The sequence below is a fragment of the Heteronotia binoei genome, chromosome 16 (genome assembly GCF_032191835.1).
Source record: "Heteronotia binoei isolate CCM8104 ecotype False Entrance Well chromosome 16, APGP_CSIRO_Hbin_v1, whole genome shotgun sequence".
Taxonomy (NCBI): Eukaryota; Metazoa; Chordata; class Lepidosauria; order Squamata; family Gekkonidae; genus Heteronotia; species Heteronotia binoei.
The window spans coordinates 22,217,135-22,239,497 of record NC_083238.1 but is presented as its reverse complement, the minus strand read 5'-3'; the positions used below and the strand labels follow the sequence as shown (position 1 = coordinate 22,239,497).

At 40.6% G+C, this 22,363-nt stretch overlaps 1 protein-coding gene across 21 annotated transcripts in view; it reads left to right on the top strand.

Annotated features, from left to right (window-relative positions):
- Positions 1–22,363, top strand: part of BAZ2B (bromodomain adjacent to zinc finger domain 2B) — a 186,026-nt gene that overhangs the window by 89,529 nt on the left and 74,134 nt on the right. For 10 of the 21 annotated variants that reach the window (XM_060257164.1, XM_060257162.1, XM_060257171.1 and 7 more), the window contains 9 exons: positions 144–440; positions 3,307–3,367; positions 4,428–4,536; positions 4,819–4,920; positions 14,115–14,325; positions 17,886–17,978; positions 18,101–18,162; positions 20,960–21,025; positions 22,045–22,110. In XM_060257164.1, the coding sequence (XP_060113147.1) occupies positions 144–440; positions 3,307–3,367; positions 4,428–4,536; positions 4,819–4,920; positions 14,115–14,325; positions 17,886–17,978; positions 18,101–18,162; positions 20,960–21,025; positions 22,045–22,110 (1,067 nt within the window). The remainder of the gene's footprint in view (positions 1–143; positions 441–3,306; positions 3,368–4,427; positions 4,537–4,818; positions 4,921–14,114; positions 14,326–17,885; positions 17,979–18,100; positions 18,163–20,959; positions 21,026–22,044; positions 22,111–22,363) is intronic. The other 11 variants (XM_060257168.1, XM_060257172.1, XM_060257170.1 and 8 more) reach the window with 3 other exon arrangements.

Here is a 22,363-nt window from a genome sequence, read left to right as displayed (position 1 = left end):
TGATGGCCAACCTGCACTGATTCTTCCTTGCTGTAGTTTGGAATTCCTTATTATAAAATCACATACTTCTTTCACAGTGCCTACAAATGGCAGAAAGGGGATATATCAATTTCTCATAATTCGTGGCTCTTTGTTTTCCCAAGAATCTGATAGCAATTCAGAAGGGTCTGACACGGAAGGATCTGAAGACGATGAGGAAGATGATAAAGACCCAGATGAATCTGAGACCGACACGGAGGGAGAAAAGTCTGCAGTTAAATTGAACAAAACAGCTTCCTCTGCCAAAAGCTCTTCCATCAGTCTTGCCGCTTGCTCAACTCCACTTAACCTCCAAATAGCAAAGACCCCGAGTTCTGCTCCTGCAGCGTTACGCCCTAAGTCCCCTTCACCCGTCTTTGTGGGCACTCCTCCGCCTCCACTGTCGTCAAGCTCACACTGTGGTATTACAATGATTTTATCTAACAAAATGTGGTTATCAGAGAGATGCTTTATTGAAATCTAAAAAGGGGTGGCAGTTGTTCAGGTCTTCCCAGGAGTCGGCCTTGAACTTTCAGTTTATTTTGTTACCTTTCAGTTGGGACATCTTAGCATTACATCATGTTTCTTTTTCTGAATCGCAAATTAATCTCTGTGCTAGGACCAAACAGGCAGTTGGTATCGTGTGAACAGCAGAGTTGTCTCTTTTATTCCAGAAAAATTAATTAGGGTCACTTTTGCAGGAGGGTATTTGTGGGAGGAGCTTCCACATGGCATCATTCTCCTAAAAAGCATGACATGAGGAGCTCTTAGGGCTTTCCCTTTTAAGTCAGAGCAAAGAAGAAAAAAACATTCTGTGCCTCGCGGGGTGGTGTTGGGCAGACCTTCTGTGTGGAAGTTCTGCCCATGGCCAACCTGTGGGGAGATGGCACTAGGCTCCCCTTCAAATATCAGTGCTGGACTCTGTTTTCCTCCCCATCTTTCAGCCTTTCATCTGACTTATTTTTTTAGTTAAAAGCTGAGCAGTGATGCTCTGAGCTGGTGTCATTCCCATGCTTGTTGCCTTTGCTTCCTCAGCAGGGATGGTTCTCCCCCCACCCGCCCTGGATGTGTAAACAGCCTAGGAAGCTGCTGCAGACAGTGACTTCCAGCTTCCCTCCTTCTCATAAGAACATAAGAGCTTCTTTGCTAGATCAGATGAATGATCCATTTAGTTGAGCATCTTGTTTCGCACAGTGGTCCCTCCCACAGTGGTATCCCTCTTCTTGTCCAGAGACAAGAAGAGTGTAAGTGAATGAGCAGAGAGGCTTAGACAGCAAATTGTTGCCAAAGGAATCATATTGCAAGGTATTTCCAAATTCTTTGTGCATCCAGTCTCATCTGGCTCGCCCTATCTCGTACTGTAATCTTCCTGCAAAGCTTTCTGACACAGCACTCAACTGAAGGTTCAAGTGCATGTTATGCATTCTTCCGTGTAAATTTTAAAACAATGTAATTTTTTTTCTTTTGCAAATTTAGCTGCCAGGATTGAGCAATTGCCAGGCAGAATCAGCTTGAGGATGGCTGTTTCTAGCACAAAAAATTGCAAAGGTCAGGGGGGAAGGCTTTACATTTCTCTCTTTTCCCACGATATTCTCCTCCTTGTGAAAGCAATACTAGTGGCTGCATTTGCAAGAGATGAAAAGTCATTTCAAGTAAACATGGAAGAAACTTTAAAAATAGGACCAAACTAGATATGTGGACTAGCCCATAGTCACAGAACACATGCAGCCCCTAATTGGGGCAAATGATACTTCATGGGGCCATTTTGGATCAGGCAAATGCCATGGGGAACTTGAAGTCCCCATTTGCACCATAGTCCCAATCTGAATCAGGTCCTGGAAGTGTTTTGGACATCAGTTCCCAACAGCTGCTGTCTGTCTAAGGAGAGTGGTCTCCGGGTCAGCAATTGTCTCTACAATCTTGACCTTACAGATTTACACTGTGGAAAGCAACAATCGTGCAAAATATACTGCAGAATCCCTACTGCGTTTTGTAGTAATTGATCAAGACAGAATTTAACTCACTAAAACTTGTCAGGTTAAATTCTACATACCCAGATAGTTTTAATTTAGATGGCCATTCACAATTCACAATTTAGGCAGTAATTTTGATTTTCCTACTAACTGCAAATTAAGGGGAACTGTATTTCTTTAGATTAGGATTTTTTTTAAAAAAAAAATTTAAGGTTTCCACTAAAGAGTTGTAAGTTATGATTAGACATTGCTGTATATTGAATTTGAATTGACCAGTTCTGTGCGTGTGACTTTTAGTTACACTGGGAAGGGGAGGCAGGGAGTGTTCAGATAGTAGCCTTGGTTGGAGTTTTTTGTGGGGAAAAGTAAATAGCCAAAAAAAAAAGGTCCAGTTATATCAAAGTGCATCCATTGTTCAATAAGAAGTTCTCAAAATCAATAAGATGCTTCATGTCATGACAGTTATCCAATAAGCCACAAGCAGACTGAGTTGCATTGGCTACAGAACTGCTGAGGATCACAACATTATCTTTAAATATATAGCTTACAAGCAAGTTCTTTTAGCATCCTAGCCAGACACACTTTTTAGTGTGGAATGAATATAACTTATTTGCTCAAGTTTAATGAAGAATCAAGATGATACCAATGGCAGCCTGCTACATTCTAAGGTTTTCTGTGTTTTTCTTTTTTGCATCTGATTTGTGGCAGTTTTTAATCTTTCTAATGCAATTGCAATCTATGGCTTGGTTCAGGCACTGCAAAACCATGGCTTACTTAAACTAACAATGGTTTATGTGATTGTCTGTCTAAACAGAGATTACTTAACTATGACTAGGTAGGAGTCAACAAGCCAGGATCTGAAGCTGGTTATTACCTATAGTTTCACATGAGTTCTGAAGCCAGAAGTATTTGACAAGGCAAACCAGGATCTAAGTGAATGCACATGATCTGAACTTGGCTTCCCAAACTAATTATATTTAAAATAAACCATGTTTTTGTGTGGTATCTGAACCAAGCTGACAAAAGCACTGTTGAAGCTTCCGGAGATTCAGTTTCTCTTTAAAAATGTTTCCTCTTTTATAAATCAGGTCCCATTTCTTCCTATTCTTGTATGTGTTTGCGTGTGTGAAACAGCAGGGAAGTTTTGTCCTTGCAGGCAGAGGTTTTACTTTTAGTTGGGCAAAAGATGCAAATAAACAAGTAAATAGAAGAAAGGGTATAACAGAAGGCAGTGTGCTATATAAAATGGCAAGACGTGATTGTGCAATTATCATTTATGTTTTCTCCTCTCTAAAATCAATAAATTCTATTCAAGGTACTTCAAAAAGGCGAAGAGTAACAGACGAGCGAGAATTGCGCATTCCTCTGGAGTATGGGTATGTAAAAAAATCTTTGTGTTAAATTTTGGTAACTGATTGTGTGAAGTGTGCTTATTCTCTATAAAGTGAAGACTTTGAAATAGCATTATAAATCTGAATCAAGACAAAGGTTACCTACAACACTTAATGAGATATAGAGCATTCTTACTTGTCAGCACTGGTGGCAGAAGTCCAGTTTATTTGGGAACCACAGATTTTAGATTGCTAACCTCCAGATGGAACCTGGAGATCTCCCACTATTACAAGTGATCTGTAAATGACAAGAGATCAGTTCCCTTGGAGAAAATGGCTACTCAGGCTAAGCAAAGAAGGCTGGAGGGGGCATTAGATGATTAGCGTGGCTCTGAGATAGAGCACATGCTTGGCATGCAGAAGGCCCCAGGTCTAATTCTTATCCTCTCCAGGTACAAGATCTCAGGCTGCAGGAGTTGGGAAAGACCTATTTCTACCTGAGACCAGGGAGCAGGGTTGCCAATCCTCAGGTGGGGGCACGGGGTCCCCCGGTTTGGAGGCCCTCCACTTCAGGGTCATCAGAAAGCGGGAGGGGGGAGGGAAATGTCTGCTGGGCACTCCATTATTCCCTGTGGAGACTGATTCTCATAGTGTATAATGGAAAATTGATCTGTGGGTATCTGGAGCTCTTGGGGGGGGGCTGTTTTTTGAGCTAGATGCACCAAATTTTCAGCATAGCATCTGGTGCCTCTCCTAAAAAAACACCCAAGTTTCAAAAAGATTGGACCAGGGGATCCAATTCTATGAGCCCCCAAAGAAGGTGTTCTCATCCTTCGTTATTTCCAGTGAAGGGAAGGCATTTAAAAGGAGTGCAGTCCCTTTAAATGTGATGGTCAGAACTCCCGTAGGAGTTCAATTGTGCTTGTCACACCATAGCTCCCGACTCCACCCCTGAAGTCTCCTCGCTCCACCCCCAAAGTCCCCAGATATTTCTTGAGTCGGACCCGGAAACCCTACCAGGGAAAGTTCCATGAGCAGAACTCCACTTGTGGTTAGGAAGCAAACCAGGATATGTATCCTTACATATAACTGTATTTTACTGTAGCTGGCAAAGGGAAACAAGAATAAGGAACTTTGGTGGCCGCCTTCAAGGAGAAGTAGCATATTATGCACCATGTGGAAAGAAGCTACGGCAGTACCCTGATGTAGTAAAGGTATATTTTAAGCATTATATTGCCTGGTAGTTATTAAGCATGCATATGGTTTTTTTTCTTTTTTTAAATGAACTTTTTCCTCCAGTAAAGTTCCTTGATGCAAAATGTCCTCTGATGTGAGGCTAATGTACCTTAACCTGCCTCTAAATTGACCTCTTGTAAATTCATATTCCCCTTGCCAGAATAGGCAAAAAACATTTGACTTCTCTAATATTAGCTGTACATCAAAGCTGGGTTGTAATGACTAAAAAGCTGAAGTGGAAAAATATGTGATTTTTTCAGTATCTCAGCAGAAATGGAATAATGGATATCTCAAGGGACAATTTCAGCTTCAGTGCAAAAATAGGAGTGGGTGACTTCTATGAAGCCAGAGATGGACCGCAGGTATCCACTTTTTTAAAAAAAGTAAAGTCTTTGATCCGAGGAGTAGTATCATAAATCTAAGTTAAATATTTTTTACTACACTCTGGAGCATTGCTGTTGTTAGCTGGTTCATTCCTACAGTCGTACATTTGACTGTACGGTAGTGATTGAGAGCGACTGAACATCTCCGTACCCAAAAGTGCTGAAAACTGTCACAACCCAGTGGGGTTAGAAGCAAACGTCAGGTGTTCAGAACCTCTCCAATCACATCGGAAGCTGCAGTCATCTAATATGATGGGCTTTTGAGATTAAGTATATTCATTTAAGTATTTCTTAGATCCGTTTTATTTTATATAGGTAGCAGTCATAGGTAGTTGTGTTCATATGTCATGGATTTTTTTTTTATTCCATTGTCTCTGTGGCATTTGTTGTAATATAGAGTCAAACATATAAATATTTGTTCTGTGCAGAGAATGTATTATGGGCTCCAATATACATAACTGAGATTCAAAAAACAGTCAGCCCCAGGGAGAATATGGTAAACGTTTATGTTTTTAGAGGGGGGAGCATTTATATTACGTTATAGCTGTGAGACTCTTGATTTCTGTTTTTTGTCACATAACAATGCATTCTAAGTACACTTTCCTGGGAGTAAGCTCTACTGAATGAACCTGAGTAGGATTGTGAGTAGGCCTGCTTAGGTCTGAGAGAGGCTCACATTATTATTATTATTTTTAACTTTCATATCTGAGAATGCAGCAAAATTAGTTTCTTTAACTGGAACCTTTACTTATTCTAGATGTGCCTTTACATCTTCAGATCCTTCTATGTCACTTGCTGTTGAGATTATTCCTATGAGATTGTCTTTGCTTGGCTGTATGTGTGTTTTAGGGTTTTTTTTAAAAAAAAAATAGTTGCCACAGTTACAAAATAAATCTGTGTAGATATGATTCCATATTCTCCCAAATTTATTGTGGAAACTTTTATATCCCATCCACATCTCCTACAAAAATATGTAATAATGCATAATCATGCTTTGCAAATGAAGCTGTATTCATTTTTTATACAGTAGCTGAAGGAAGATTATTAACGATGCTTATTATTGCAAGGGCTGAATCACGGAAAGTAGGACCTGAATAACATGTTTAATCAAGGTTAAAATTTAGACCTAAGTCTCACAAACAACACATATTCTTAGTGCCATGTCAGAAAGACATGGGTGAGTACACTTTTTCTAAGGAATATTTAGTCATGTAAGTCAAAATGTATCAGACAATAAACAGTTTTACCACCTCATCTGCTCTATGTGAGAAGTAGGTCTCAAAGTATCTATCAACAAACTTCTGTAGTTGTCATTATATTTCCTCAGGAACTAATGGGTTGGTTCTGGGTAGAAAAACTGAGATCTCAAAGGAAAAATTTTGAGAAGACTCCTGAAACTAAAGTTCTAGGCTTCCCAAACCTCCCGCTCTGGCGGGAGACTTCTGGGTTCCCAGCTTCATCTCCCGCTCTCCAAAAATTGGGAAGCGGGGGGTGGGGGGGTGGAGGGGGGGAGAACATACCTGTAGGCTTCATGCTGTTAGCTCCTGAGCAGTTTGTAAAATGTCTGCCCCTTTAAGGCTGGGCAGGAAGCAGGAAACAGGAAGGGCTTTGGAGAACGGCCCCTCCCTTTCTTTGCTTTCGTTTTCACAGCAGGTAGAGTTCTCCGGAAGAAGACCCAGTAAGTATTTGTGTGTGTGAGAGAGGGAGGGGGCAGGGAGGGGGGATTCCCTGGTATGGAGGCCCCCCCTTTAGAAAGCGTGGGGGGAGGGAAATGTCTACTAGGCACTCTGTTATTCCCTATGGAGAATGATTCCCATAGGGAATAATAGGGAATTGATCCGTGGGTATTGGGGGCTCTGGGGGGCTATTTTTTGAGGTAGAGGCACCAGATTTTTAGTATAGCATCTAGTGCCTCTCCCCAAAATACCCCCCAAGTTTCAAAACGATTGGACCAGAGGGTCCAATTCTATGAGCCCCAAAAGACAGTGCCCCTATCCTTAATTATTTCCTATGGAAGAAAGGCATTTAAAAAGGTGAGCTGTCCCTTTAAATGTGATGGCCAGAACTCCCTTGGAGTTCAATTATGCTTGTCACATCCTTGTTCTTGGCTCCACCCCCAATGTCTCCTGGCTCCACCCCCAAAGTCTCCTGGCTCCACCCCCAAAGTCCCCAGATTTTTCTTTAATTGAACTTGGCAACCCTATAAAGTTTCCAGATTCTGTGAGAGAAGCCATGATACTAAAACCAATTTAAAAAAATTAGCTTCCCTTAGGGTATAACTACATAATATATTGGTGTGTTTTTTGTTTTTCAGTCACAGATTAATCCAAGAAATCCTGGACAGAAGTGATAAGAACAGAAGTGATATTGGGCATTTTCAGGCCTAGTTCCAGTTTTGGGCCTACATCTGGTTGTGGGTGGGGTAAAACTATGGTAAATTTGGCTTCAAACTATAGAGTTTTGCCCAAAAACCAGAGCATTGCCCCCAACTGGAAGTAGGCCAGGAACCAGAAGTAGGCCCCAAAATGGTGGGATTTCCAGCAGTGGTCAAAAACCTGTGAAATGAGGTTCCCTCTCTCCCATTGAGGGACTGATTTGCACTGATTCCCCATTCTCATGCAATCTACTGATTCCCCTGCAAGCTATTCATGGGGGTCCCCTATATCCCAGGAAATATTTCAAGCTGTCGTGGAAGGGGAAGAATTGAGTTTCTGTAGATGGAAGTCCTTAAATCTGCAGAAATTGTAGGCAGGATTCAATTCACTGTTTGGCAAATGTTTGGTAAAAATAAGGGTGAGGGTGGATGGTCAATAGAAAATTATTCCAGTTTAAGTCTATAGTATAAAATATATTCAAAGCTTTTAATAATCAGAACTGTGAAGGAAATTGAATTATTTTCCCTTCCACTTAACACTGAAACCCCCTGCCCTCCCCAAAGCTACTCCTCAGATTTGGAGGGTTTGAGAATAGCATGGGATGAACTGCATCTGGAAGGAGGATTCGTTGGGAATTGCCCTATCTCTTTCTTGCACGAGCTCTTACATGAACAGAGTGAGAACTTATGTGGTTAGGTATCAGTTCCCCCAGTCCAGCTCATGTCATTTCCAAGAATCCTTGACTGCAAGAAATAGTTTTTTATGGGGCTTCCACAGAAAGGGGAAAACTGCAAAATATCCCTTCTGTGAGCTCTATATGGTGAGCTCTTAATGGCTCCTCGAATTCAAGCCAAAGACCTGATCTGTATTGTTATAATTATGTGAAGTTTTTTTTCAATCCCTTTTTATTATTTCTCTCAACATCTCTCAATCACTGAAGGAATGTACAGTGCTGGGTCTCTTGTAAAAACAAGATTTACTCTATGCTCTATTATATGGCCTTAGTGAGAGTGCTACATCAAAATGAAATACCACACACTCTCATCACTGCACCATACTGGCTCTCACCAGGCTTCAGAAATTGTGTGCAAAGCAATCTTATCCCAACAAGCTTTGATAGCTTCATTATTGAGGATTATTGCTATGGAATTTGTCTGCTGATAGGGTTGTGTTGTTGGTTTTTTCTTCTCCTGGTGGTTATTTGTCATGTGTTGGCTGTTGGGAATGGAGGGTTTGTATGGGGGGGGGGGGCTGTACTTGTTGTAAGGCTGTCTTTATTGTTTTATTATGGTGCTTTATTATTACTTTTTATTGCTTTCTTTTATTGTTCTGTTCTGTACTGTTTTGGAAGCCACTTTACACATATTTGAAGTGGATATATACTGTAACATAAAAAGTAAAGAATAAAAAAAATAAAGTTTGAGTCTACTGTCGCCTTTAAGACCAACAAAGTTTTATCCAATTGAATATTGCAGGGGTGGCCAACTGTAGCTCTCTAGATGTTTTTTTTGCCTACAACGCCCATCATCCCCAGCCATTGGCCATGCTTGCTGGGGCTGATGGGAGTTGTAGGCAAAAAACATCTGGGGAGCTACCATTGGCCACCCCTGGAATATTGAATAAAGCTTTGTTGGTCTTAAAAGCACCACTGGATACAAACTTTGTTCTGCTGCTTCAGACCAACATGACTACCCACCCGATTCTAAGTAAGCAAGTTATGGAACCTCCATAACATTTACACTATCTAGTTCTTGGTGCATCTTTGGTTTGGTTAGATTTTGTCAAATACAAACTGAGATCAGTTCTAGGCAAGCAAACAAGACAAACAAATGTTAGTTCTAAGTTTGTTATTCCATTTGGGTGGAGGCAGGAGACATTTAAGAGCCAGTTTGGTGTAGTGGTTAAGTGTGCGGACTCTTATCTGGGAGAACCGGGTTTGATTCCCCACTCCTCCACTTGCACCTGCTAGCATGGCCTTGGGTCAGCCATAGTTCTGGCAGAGGTTGTCCTTGAAAGGGCAGCTGCTGTGAGAGCCCTCTCCAGCCCCACCCACCTCACAGGGTGTCTGTTGTGGGGGAGGAAGGGAAAGGAGATTGTGAGCTGCTCTGAGACTCTTTGGAGTGGAGGGTGGGATATAAATCCAATATCTTCTTCCAATATCTTCTTAAGTATCTTGGGTAGCACAGGCACTGTTGCATTAATTAGTGTGGAGCAGGGCCTTTTTTGAGCAGAAACACACAGGAATGCAGTTCCAGCTGTCTTGGTGTCGAGGGGTGTGGCCTAATATGCAAATGAGTCCCCGCTGGTCTTTTTCTACAAAAAAAAGCCCTGTGTGAAACAATGGTGATGCCAGGGGGTTTGTGGCCTAATATGCAAATGAGTTCCTGCTGGGCTTTTCTAAAAAAAAAAAAAGCCCTGGTGTGGAGTTATGCAAGATGTTGAATTCTGGAGTACTCAGTGAAGGTAAGTAATTCTTCAGTGTCAGGACGGAGAACTTTCAGTTTTTACTGTCATGAGTATGCTTTGGGGGACATCATTGACAAGCACAATGTGTTTTCTTCAGGGTTTCAGCTTTATTGTTTTTATATAATTGAAATAATAGTTATGCTAATTAGTATAAATGTGGCTTTTTTGGTATTGCTTTCATTTGTCACTTCTGTGTAATACAGGTCACTTCTCTAAACCCCAAATCCTCTTGTAATATTTTTATTGGTTAGTTTCTCCTAGTTGCAAACCCCTACACTATTACAATGTATGATGGGATAACTGAACGTTTTGTCTTTTATCACCAATAACCTTTGAAACCCATCCCGGCTTCAATTATACATGGATTGACGTATTTCACATAACCGTTTTGCTTTGCAGTGATATAATCTGAAGCAGTACAAAAGAGTATTGAGTATCAGATCCTGTAGCATTTGTGGCAGAGGATGAGCTTTTGTGAGTCACTGCAGTGACCTACCACAAATGTTGTTAGTCTAATGTGCTACTGGACTCTTATCCTTTTCTGCTGCTACGGACAAATTAACACAGCTGCCCATCAGGATCCGATACTGTTCACCTCAAGAACGGACTTGTGCAATGTTGAGTGTAAATGAGGGAAGTGCATTCCCACCAAATCTAGTGTTTTAGTTGTGCATGACTAGGACTGGATTGGGCAGCATGCCTTTTAAAACAGTTACGACCCTCCTTTTATTGTTTTTCATACACATCTGTACCAGAAGGCTTCTGAGGAGATCTGACGGTTGTGTATGCAGAGTTTTCAAGATTGCATTTTTATCAATGTCACATGATCAGACTATTGTATTTTCTGAGGGGTTTTTTTTATTGTGAGCCACCTTGAGAGCCGACAGCGCAGAAAGATGTGGCATATACATTTATTAAAAACAACTAAATGATAAAATATTTTATTCCTTTATTATTTTTTTTTCATCTTTTCAGGCAGTTTTTCGATTAGAGGGTCTATTTCTTTTCCACACGGGGGACTACCTTTACCTTTTATTTCTTTTCTGTTCCCCGTATTTCTCTTGAAGACAAGACTCATTGCATTGTGCTGCGTATAATTATTGGTTAAGACAATGAGATACACTCATACTTACATTTCTCCTGAGTTATAAGTACATTTTATGGCAATTAATCCAACTGATGTCTGCAGAATTCATTTCTGATAATGATGTAGAATCATTTGACTGTAGATTGTGATCTAAACATTGCGGATAGTGTTATTCAAAAATCAGCCGGTCATGTATTCATTTGGATAGTAGTACCCCATTTTTCTCCCCAGTGAGGTCTCAGACAGGTTATAACATAGTTCTCCCCTCCTCTGTTTTATCCTCACAACTATGAGGTAGCTTAAGCTGAGAGAATGAACATATGAACATATGAAGCTGCCTTGGTCCATCAAAGTCAGTATTGTCTACTCAGACTGGCAGTGGCTCTCCTGGGTCTCAAGTTGAGGTTTTTCACACCTATTTGCCTGGACCCTTTTTTAGAGATGCCGGGGATTGAACCTGGGACCTTCTGCTTCCCAAGCAGATGCTCTACCACTGAGCCACCGTCCCTCCCTAAATGACTGACCTAGGGTCGCTCAGCAAGGTTGTATAGCAGAATGCATATCTGCACCTGGGTTTCCCAGACCACACTGCAGCACTGTAACTGATGTACAGTAGGTATGTTCATAATGTCAGTTCTATCAACAGAATATTAAGTGAATTCATGTATCATGGGAATTAAGGCAGCTCTGAACACGTTTTCTGAGTCCATTAATAGTTTAAATGCATTGTCCCCATTTTTTTAAGTGTTCCACATTTTTGCCCTTAATTGTATCTCTTGTCTGTACCCTATGATTGCTAGATCCCTCCTGGCAAATGGCGAGAGATGCAGGGACTTACCAGGGGAAAGAAGGCCTAGGTGACGTTGCCAGCATTGCACAAGAAAAGACATAATCGTGCTGGTGACTTCCAGGTGATGCGCTGGTATTTGGGCAAGAACTCTACGGTAAAACTGGCTTCTACCATAGAGGTTTTGCCAGATATCAGAGTGTCACCTGGAAGTAGCTGGGGGTTGGGCCCTGGCGGTGGAAGACCCCTGCCTCCACCAGGGGTCTGGCACCCTTACTCTACTTCCTCACCTTCTGACATCACACTGACTAAATTTATTTTCTGTGAGCAACTTTGTTTCCTTTTCTCATTTTTTCTTCTGCATTTATCGATTAATTAACTTAATTTGTCATTTGCCTTTATCACTGATACTCAAGGCAGAATGTGGAGTTACCAAAATACAATAAAGACAGTATAGTGTATGTCATGAATTATGTCTTACCCTTTGCATTGAACTGCCTCTAATCACTTACCTTTTTGCTGCATTCAGATGTTACATGCAATTTCAGTTGAGGAAACAAATGGGCACAAACCTAGGTTGTTGCCTGTCTCATGCACATACCTTGCTCCTTTCCCTTTCTCATACCACGTGTCACAGCATAACACTGGCCAGTTCCACACTTGACCTTTAATCCTGGTTCAGCCCTGTTCCCAAACTGATTTTGTACACTAGAATCATAGAAGTTGGTTTCATAGAATAGAATCATAGAGTACAATAGAATCATAGAGTTGGTTTCTGTGAGTCCATGATTCCAGTGTAGAATGTCAGTTTGGTGACTGGTCTGAACCAGGATTAAGGTTCCTGTGATGAACAAATACAGGTGCATAGGATACTCAGAGTTAGTTTCCCACAAGCCTTAATCCAGTTTTGGAATCCTGTGCTACTGTCAGAGATGTAAATGGAAGACTTTGGAAATCCTTAGGTATTACCTCCTGCTGTATCCTATGCATTTAAATTATGTAGCATATATTATGTACGCTCCTGAGAAACAGATGATTTCATAGAGAATATATATTTTCACTTTGCTGAGCAATGAATTTGACATTTGCTTATTTTAAGGATCACTAATAAAGAATGTCTTCTGTCAAAATTTACCATTTCAAATGAGATTATTAGGGAAACATAATAATGACATACAAGCAATAGATTTTGACTGGCATTCATATAATGCCTGATCATTTAGGTACGAGTACCCCATTTTGTTTTGAGACTCAAAGAAACTATCTAGAACTCTTTAAAAATAAGCTCACATAAAATCATTGTGATGCTAGAGATATTGATAAGGGTAATGTCACGTTTATTAAATTAACCTTGTAAAATAATAAATGTAACAGGTATGATCAGTATAAAGCATATTTGTCTATTTACAAGGAATGTTAAGTGATAAAAGAAGCAAGACATTAATTAATTAAATTCACTTTTTACCTGAAGATTAAGATAGGTGCCTTATTTTGCGGAAATTTAAAATTAAAAGTTCCTTTTAATGATTTCAGCTACAAAGAAATCTATAGAGATTTCACTCAAGAGTACAAAATACCTGTTGGCTTGGATTGGCAACTGGACAGAAAGAGTTAAACTTCTTTTTCTAAAATGTGACACGGGGCCATAGCCAGAATTTTTTGTTTAGTGGGACACATAGCCAGGATTTTTGTTAGGGGGTCCAGGGCAGCGTACTCCTTTAAAGACCTAATTCGAACCCTGGGAAACTCAGGTTTGAAGGCTCACATCTGCCATGGAGGTTGGCTTCATACATCTGGGCCTGCCCCAAATTCTCTGCCTGGCCTACTTGCAGGGGGCCTCCCAGTTTGGTGGCCCTTGGCATGCTGGTTGTTTGTCGCCCCGCCAACAGGTAGATCAGCAGCAGCAGGGTGGCACCCACCTGCAGCCTCAATGGTGCCCAGCCCACCATCTTCTCCATGGCTCAGTCAGCCTCGACTGGAGCTAGGGAGGGAAGGTAACTGAGCCATGGCTCAACAGCAGTAGCTGGGAAGGCAGAGTAAGGAGCAGTGGCAGCAGTCCCTTGCCTCTGGGCCTGTCAGTGCCAAGTGCAGCATGCTGTCCCTTTCCTTTCCCTCTCCCTTTTGGCTGCAACGAATTGGAAGTTGGGCTGGTAAGTAGTGGAGCTGGGACCCTGGCCTTGGTGTTGAAGTAATGGGGCCAGGCCCCTGGGGGCCCCAGCACAATTCGGAAGCAAGTGTGCCTTCATGTTTTCAATACGATACCCATCAGTTAACAATGGAAAAGATTCAAGTCTGTGCTTAAGCTTTAGCTGATTAATCTACCAATTATCAATTCAAGCTTGCAGCACTGATATATACAGATGTATAGGCCTATGCTTCGGTGTGTTTATGTGTGCATTGTTGCGCCTTTTTATTGTCCATTTTATAATGCCTTTCTGTGAAATATATTGGTTACAAGGGGATGCAATGGTGTTTACTGAAAGAAGAGGAAGTCCTTCCCCGTATCAGAGCTATGGAAGGACGTAGAGGACGACCGCCGAATCCAGAAAGGCAGCGTGCTAAAGAGGAGTCAAAAATGAGGCGTCGCAAGGGTCGGCCTCCAAATGTTGGTAGCACCGAGTTCCTTGACAACACAGATGCTAAACTGCTGAGGAAGTTACAAGCCCAAGGTAAGGATTTCATTATAGCGTCCCCCTTCCCCCCGATTGGTTTAAAAAGTGTCAATAGAGTATTGAGTCTGTGGTTTCAAAAGGCAAGTCTTTGTCACATACCACTGTTAGAATGACAAGAATTGTTATTTTTAAAATCTTCAATTTAGGGAATTGCCCAGGGTATGAGGTTTTTTGGTTGTAGCCCAAGTTCTGCTTCTTTTGAGGTTCCACAGCCACAAAGGAGGATGTAGCTTTTCCAGTCCTGTTTCTTTGCAGTCTCTTTTCCTTCCCTCCCTTTGCCTGCTGAGGCTTCCTTACTCTGGCTTGAGGGGATGAGAGAGCAACTGTGAATGATACAGAGCTTAAGAAGGCTCCACTGCAGCTTCTTTCATACTTCAGAGCTATTGAAGAGACAATAATATTCTCCAAGCCGCATTTTGGCAACCCTGCCTTTGTATTTTAATACCCCTATACCTTAACATGATAACAGTCCTTACACATTTGCTTGATTCAGAAGAGAGGGAGGATATGAAAAGTCTAGTCATATATTGATCTTTAGAAATCTGTATTGTTCTCTGTTCTATGCTTCTGGGTATATCTAGCATTCACAGAGAAAAGGATATGTGTGTGTGTTTCAGCTGTTCAAGGCCCCAGTTTTGTCATTTAAATTAGACTCATATGCTTTTATGTCCTTCTCAAAATAGTCAGTGTTAAGTACTTTAATATAATAGTCCCTTTCTTTACAATTATTAGTTCAGCCATCTTTATTCCTTTAGCACATATTTGATATGATTCTGTTTCTATGAGAACACTCCCTCATTTGGCTCCCAAAAACTTGTGCCCTCAATAAATGTATTAGTCTTTAAGATACCATGAGACTCCTTGATACTGTATATGAATTTCTCTTTGCAGTCACCCCAACAAGATAAGATTCAGTAGAGCTGCTCTTAATGTCTCACTAATCTATGTTTATATTTCTGATACATACATTAGCTGTACAAAGCATGAAAGTCCCTTTCTTTTCTACTGTGTTCTAGTAAACTATGAAGAGATTTAGTGTAGTTTGACTGACATCACAGACATACACCAGTTTTGGGTAGTCATTAAGGCATATAGTCAATTATAAAGTATTTGATTCCACTACCTTGAGGATTTTCTATTTATGTTGGTAGCTTGGCCTATAAGCCTTCAAGTTAACAATGTAGTATTTCTCAGAGGACTTTAAGGCTCGTTTCACTTGTGCTATATTGAGCTCTCCCTAAACATTCAGGCATTTCAGAAACTATTCAAGTGGTAAGTTACCTGGGGGATTTGTGAGGCACTTGGGTAATCTATATGAAGTTATTTACATGACTTAGGTATAAATGCTTGCCTAGATGAGATTACAATGTGTGAATCTGTTATGAGAAATTAAAACTTGTTAGCCCTGGCACAAAACTTCAGTTTGACAATGATAATGAAGAAGCTTTCTAACCCATTAGAAATAATTGCCTGCTAAAGGGGGAGAAAGGGGCAGCAAGCAGAATTTTTGGCAGTCTAAAAAACCTGGGGTGGGGGGGGGGGGAATGCATTCCTTATCAGTACTGAATTCAAATTTCTATTACACTACTGGTTTTGATTATCCTCAACTTGAAAGAACTTCAGTGGATGAGTTCCAAAAGATGAGAGCAACTTCTCTTCTCATCTTGGGACTTGAGTTCTTGGTATGATGCCTTTTTGAAAAAGACAGTTTTCATCAGCTTTTCTGCCGCGTGTATTTACATATGTGCCTCATGATGCGATAAACATTACAGAGCTGAGTTCAAGCTCCTAACACTTATGTGAGGAGGATAATTACCCAGCACTTTGGCACATGCTTCAGAGAACACGCCAACCTTCTGGAAATTCTAATTTCAATGGCTCCTGATTCTGTAAACTGGCACATATGTATAGTTCCAAAGAGTGTGCATCTGTGGCATAAATGTTCTGCCAGTAATTCCTCAAGGGGGGAATGCTGTAAAATAACTTGCCTTGCACTTGAGATTCTGCTGTGCCATGTCCAAGTATGATTTGTATAGCTGTGGGTTTCACAACTGTTGCTGCACACTGTTGCTTTTGCAGAAACCCTGGCTGCTTTGCTCAGACCCCATAGCTCAGTGTGATAGCACAGGATTGGTGTATGGATGTCTCAGTTTCATTCTCCAACCTATGCAGTTAAAAGACCTCAAGCAGCGGGAACTACTGATCTGATGGACCAGTGTGTGTGAGAGTGGTTAGATAGGCCTTGTACAGACCTACGTTGAAATCTGTGCTGGCCGACTACCAGAAAATTCATTGTGCCAACCGCACTGTGTTAACCTAGCATTCCTCGCAAGGTTGTTAGGATGAAATGGAGAAGATAACTTTTGTACGTGGACCTGATTTCCTAAAGAAAAAGAACAGGCTACAAATGCAAACAATAAATAAATGGTTTAAATCAAATCAGGCAGGTTCATATCATGCCCTTATTACACTGGAGCGATATAGCCCTGTAAGTGGCACTATAAATAAGGAGGATGGTACTTGTGTGGATTAATTTACTACTTTAAATACGACACTTTTAAAAAGCAAAAAGGGAGGGCTGTCCTTGCCAAATCATATTTTATACTTTCCTACTCAGAAAACCAGAATTATGTGAAAACAATTTGATAACTTTTCAGCATGAATACTAGGGATGGGCACAAACCGAGAAAATGATAGTTCATTTGATACCATGAACCAAATGAACCACAAACCAAACAAACCACCACGTTCCCTGAACTGGTTTGTTGGTTTGTGGTTCAGCATGGCTGGGGGAGGGAAGGGGAGGCATTTAAATGCTTCAACTGGACAGCCCAGCAGAGCCCACAAAACAGCTGATACTGTGGGAAGAGGTCTCCCTGCAGGCTCAGCTGGGGCTCTGAGGGAAGGCAGCCTCCCAGGATTGGCTTCCACAGGTGTCCCTACAGCCACGTGGTGCCTGGGGAAGCCAAGAGTGGTCACAAACCCTCCCCGAACCTCCTGAACCTCCATGGTCCATGCATAAAACACTGTTCGTGTTTCAGGCTGTGCCCATCCCTATTTAATATTGAATTCACATGATTCTGGTTTTCTGAATAGGGAAGTATAAAATATGATTTCGCAAGGACAGCCCTCCCGTTTTGCCAACTACTGACAAGTATGTGGATGGGAGACTTCAGTGGAATACCAGCAGTTGGGAGGCAGGGACAGGATTTATTCAGCAACCTCCCTGAATATCCTCCAGGCCCCTAGAAGGGGTCAGTCACCAGAGGTCATCATGACTTCCAGGTGCACGCACACATACACATGCACATATGAAAATACAAAAAAAGATTCTGGAGAATTTGAAAGCTTATGCAGTGTTTATAATTTTTGTGGTTGGTCTTAAAAATATTACATGGCAAGGAAAGGAAATCCTTTAAGTCAGCACTGTTAAGAAAAAAAAATATATGCAAGGCAAGACTTACCTTACTTCGTTATTTTCTTTGATGCACCCACAATGTGTTGAAATGACGTATTAATGAGCTATATTATCATGGTGTTTCCTCTTCGTGTTATAGAAATTGCTAGACAAGCAGCACAAATCAAGCTTTTGAGGAAACTTCAGAAGCAAGAACAAGCTCGAGCTGCCAAAGAAGCAAAAAAGCAGCAAGGTAAATAGTAAACGCGTATGAAACAATAACCACTCTTCTGGATGAATTTTTGAATTTATAGATAGGTTTTTGCGATCCAGCATTTGTTAACCGCTGACGGTTTTACCCTTCCTTGTTCCTAGCTATTATGGCTGCTGAAGAAAAAAGAAAACAAAAAGAGCAAATCAAGATAATGAAACAGCAGGTAATTCATATCTTTGTATGCTTCTTCCATAAGCATTACTAGGTCTAGCATTCCAGTGGTTCCTATGTACTTTAATAGTTGTCAGCTAATCAGAAAACAAACAGATCTTTTCTGTCCCTGTGCTCAATATACAGACAGATTGGTTGCAGCTTGGAGAAAAGCACTGTCACATGTGCAGATCAAGCTGCAGTTTACAAGAACAGGACCAGTAAAAAAATTGGCTGCTTTAAGTGTTTAGTCTTATGTTGCATTACATATATCTAGTAATTAATCAGAAAATATGCTGAATGAGATGGTCTGGCCAAAGAGGCTCTTCTTTAAGGTCGTTTCAGGAGGGGAGCCACGTTAGCTTGCAGTAGAAGAGGTAGACTTGAGACCAGTAACACTTTAGAGACCTACAAGATTTTTGGGATATAAGCTTTCAAGAGTCGAAGCTCCCTTCGTCAGACTCAAATCTAGCTCTTCTGTAAGGTAGGTTTGACAAAACATCCAGCCACCTTAGTTTCATCTGGCAAGAGGCATGAGCAGAAGGTAAAGAAGCCATTAAGCAAACTGTGATGGGTAGAGAAAGTTGAATGGTACATTTTCTGTGCTTGTAGTATCTGTGAGTCCTAGAGTTGCCAGGTCTTACCTGGCTCTTGCGGGGGGGGGGGGGGGGGAGATCTTCACACACACAAAGTGCGCATGGTGCGATGATGTGCCCAGAACAATGACATCATGCGGTAGTGCTGTCAACATGCTGGGCTTGTTGCATGGGGGATGCTCTAGCATTTGGGCAAAAAACTCTATGGTGCCATAGAGTTTTTATTCGAATGCTAGAACATCCCCTGCACAACGTGCCTGTCACAATGATGTCAATTTCAGGTGATGTCATTGTTCTGGGCATGTCAGACACCGGCTAGCCTAATCAGGTCTTCTTGGAAGTAGGTCTTATTTGATTTAATGGGACTTACTCCCTGGAAAGTAATTTGCCTTTATAAAATGCTTCTTACAACTGGGTGAATATACTGTGAGGCAGGTGATTAATGTTCTTACGCAATAGATTGGAGAATATTAAGAGAAAGATAAATATTCAAATTAAGTTCATTGATATAGTCTAGGAAAATTAAACAGCATGAAGCTGTTTTTACAATAATATTTCAAAACGTTATCAACAATGGGCCTATTTACGTATGCCAGAGATACTCTACAACTAATTGTAAATTAGAAGTTCCTAATTAAATAATGACTGTGATTTAGATTTGTGTGTCCAGAATCTTAGTATCTTGTAGCCATATAAACCTTTTGCAGAGGTCCCCCTAGCCCCTTAGCCCCAGAAATGAAGGGTTAGGCGCGAATTTGTGCAATCCTTCAAGGCTGTAATCAGATAGTAAGCTTAACCACTATGAAGTTAAAATGTGCGCAAACCTTGTTCTTTCGCATGCCTTGCTTCTCACCCTCCCCTTTTCATACACATAATTGGGATTAAAAACAAATTCTGGCCATCCATGACATAGGAATGCAGAAACAAAGGTTACCCAGAGTTAGTTTATTCCACTTTAACTGAGGCCCAAACTAGAAATTAAGATGTCTATGGATTGGACCCATGACCTCTGCCACAATTTTAGAACTGAACTCAGGCCTCTTAAAAATGTTGTGACGTCCTACAGTATGACAGGTCCAGGCACTCTTATTTCCCACGGGCACATCTTTTCAAGTGCACAGGCATGGGGAGGGGAAACAAGGTCATCTAGTGCGGTCACTCTGCAAACCCAATCCTCACAGCAGTTTTAAATTTTTTTTCATTTTCATTTTCATTTCATTTCATTTTATTTGATTTATATCCCGCCCTACCCCACCGAAGTGGGCTCAGAGCGGCTTACAATGCAGAGATTCTAACAATAAAATTCAAATTTTAAATACAATAACAATTTATATAATTAAGAGATTAAAACATTAAAAATTAAGATTAAAACATTTTAAAAATCAGTACATCAATCCAACACTATGCTATCTATCAACTTGGGCTAAATATAAATGGGCTAAATATGGCTCTAAAATGGCAACGGTGACCACAGGTCCAAACCCATGAACACCATAATGTCTAGTTTGGTCCTGGCAAAGTTTAATCCAGATGCTCTGCACAGGACGGGAGGATGGAGTAAGGCAGGTATGCTATCTTGACATCACATCGCAGTCATGCAGTTTAACTACAGTTAAATTTACCATCAGAATGCAGCCAAAACATTTAAGAGATGAATGTCAATAAAGTCTAGATACTATTGTTGTGTTTGATGCATAAATTTCAATGAGATGGATCGACAGATTGTAAAACTTCCAAAAATCCCAGTGTTTGTTCTGCAGAAGTAGATTTACACTAAGCACTTCTTATGAGACTAATGCTCAGCACTTTAGAATCTATGGGCTGCAATGTGGCAACAAATCGTGTTTTTTTAAACTTCTGGAATGTTCCCTTAATAACTTTGGGTTGGATCCAATCAACTTTTCCTTTGGTGAAAAATGGGGAAAGGGCCCCCTTTGACAACCAAAAATTGTATTGGAGGGATCATGGGATCTGCATAGATGAGAGACATTTCAGGCGGGAGTTGTAGCACTGGGGGAGGTGTTAATTAATTAATTGTGCCTCAAGAGCAGACAGACTGCTGCTGGGGTGGGAGCACGGCAAAATTGAAAGGGGGCAGAGCCCTGTGGCCCCTCTCTGGCTAAGGGCCTATCTGGCAATCTTAGCTGTAGGCTGTGGGGGTTAGAATCTGTTATTATTGCTGCTTAAAACTATTGGAAGCTTTTCTTGTTGTAGGAAAAGATTAAGAGAATCCAGCAAATCAGAATGGAGAAAGAACTTCGGGCTCAGCAAATTTTAGAGGTATAACTTGTTTGTTGAAACAAGCTTTTAATAGCAAAAAAGAAGGGGGGACTGTTACAGGAACTTACATCAGAGTGTCATAGTCTCAAATTTGTAGGTATCTCCATTTGTAGACTGAACTGTGTCTTGTGCATTCTTACCTTCATAGCTCATGTAAAGGCATTTGGCAATGGCCAGTTCACCAATTTTATTTTGAGGGAATATATATACAGGATTGTAAGATAGAGCTTAGTTCAAATATGAGATGAGAAACCTCTGTAGCTTTGGGGAAGCCATTACAGGTGGAGTAAAGAGAAATACTTAATGTTTGGCTGAATCATCATCAGAAGTAATAAGCATCAGAAAAGTCTTTTTCAAGTTGATATTTGAACAGCATGATTCTAACCTTAAAGAATGTGCATGTTTACACTTTCAAAGGATTTGTGAGTCTTCACGTTGTAAATAGTTGGTTTGTATATTGGATCCATGCCATGTATAATTAAGTCGGAGGATATTTAAATTTAGATTTCTGTTTCAGATCTTCATTTCTGATCTGTCTGGCAACAGATTTCTTTTTAGTCTCAGTTGTTATACTAGTTGTTTTAATAAATTAAGCAAAGAGAAATGTTGTTCTGATAAAGTGCTGATAAGTGGATTCTTACTGTTGGCTTTAATTAAGATCTTGAAATTGTGCCCCGTTGATTAAGTATATTCACCTCAATTAAAAAGTACAAATCAGTAATTGTCCCATCTTGTGTTTAGACAAAAAAGTTTAAAATCTCAGTCATTGCCAGTAACATTTTTAAAATTATATTTTCTTATATGACATGTTCCTTATTATCTACCACCACCACCTTCAACCCCCCCCCACAAGTTCTTAAAAAAGAATATACTGAGGAAGAAATCTGTTATAACCTACACATAACATGTGGTATTGTTTTGCACCTTGTGAGGCATGAAGCTTTTATTTCTAGTCTGAGATTACTTTCCAGTTGTCGTGGTGCTGTTGCATGACCTTGAGACCTGTTTTGCATGCACAGGCAAAAAAGAAAAAGAAAGAAGAAGCAGCAAATGCCAAATTATTGGAAGCCGAGAAACGAATAAAGGTTAGTTTAGATGAGTATCAGAGTGTTGTTGTTTTTTAAATCTTCCAAACATGAAAACCTGATTGACAGTACACATGACCAGTGGGGTAGCGTATTACATTGTAAAACAAAACAGAAATGATAAAAAGCATTTATTTAGGTCCCTGCATCCTACCATTCTACTGAGCAAAGTTGGAAGCTTTTTCTACCAAAAAAGCCCTGTGCCTAATATTCAAATGAGTTCCTGCTGGACTTTTTCTACAAACAAGCCCTG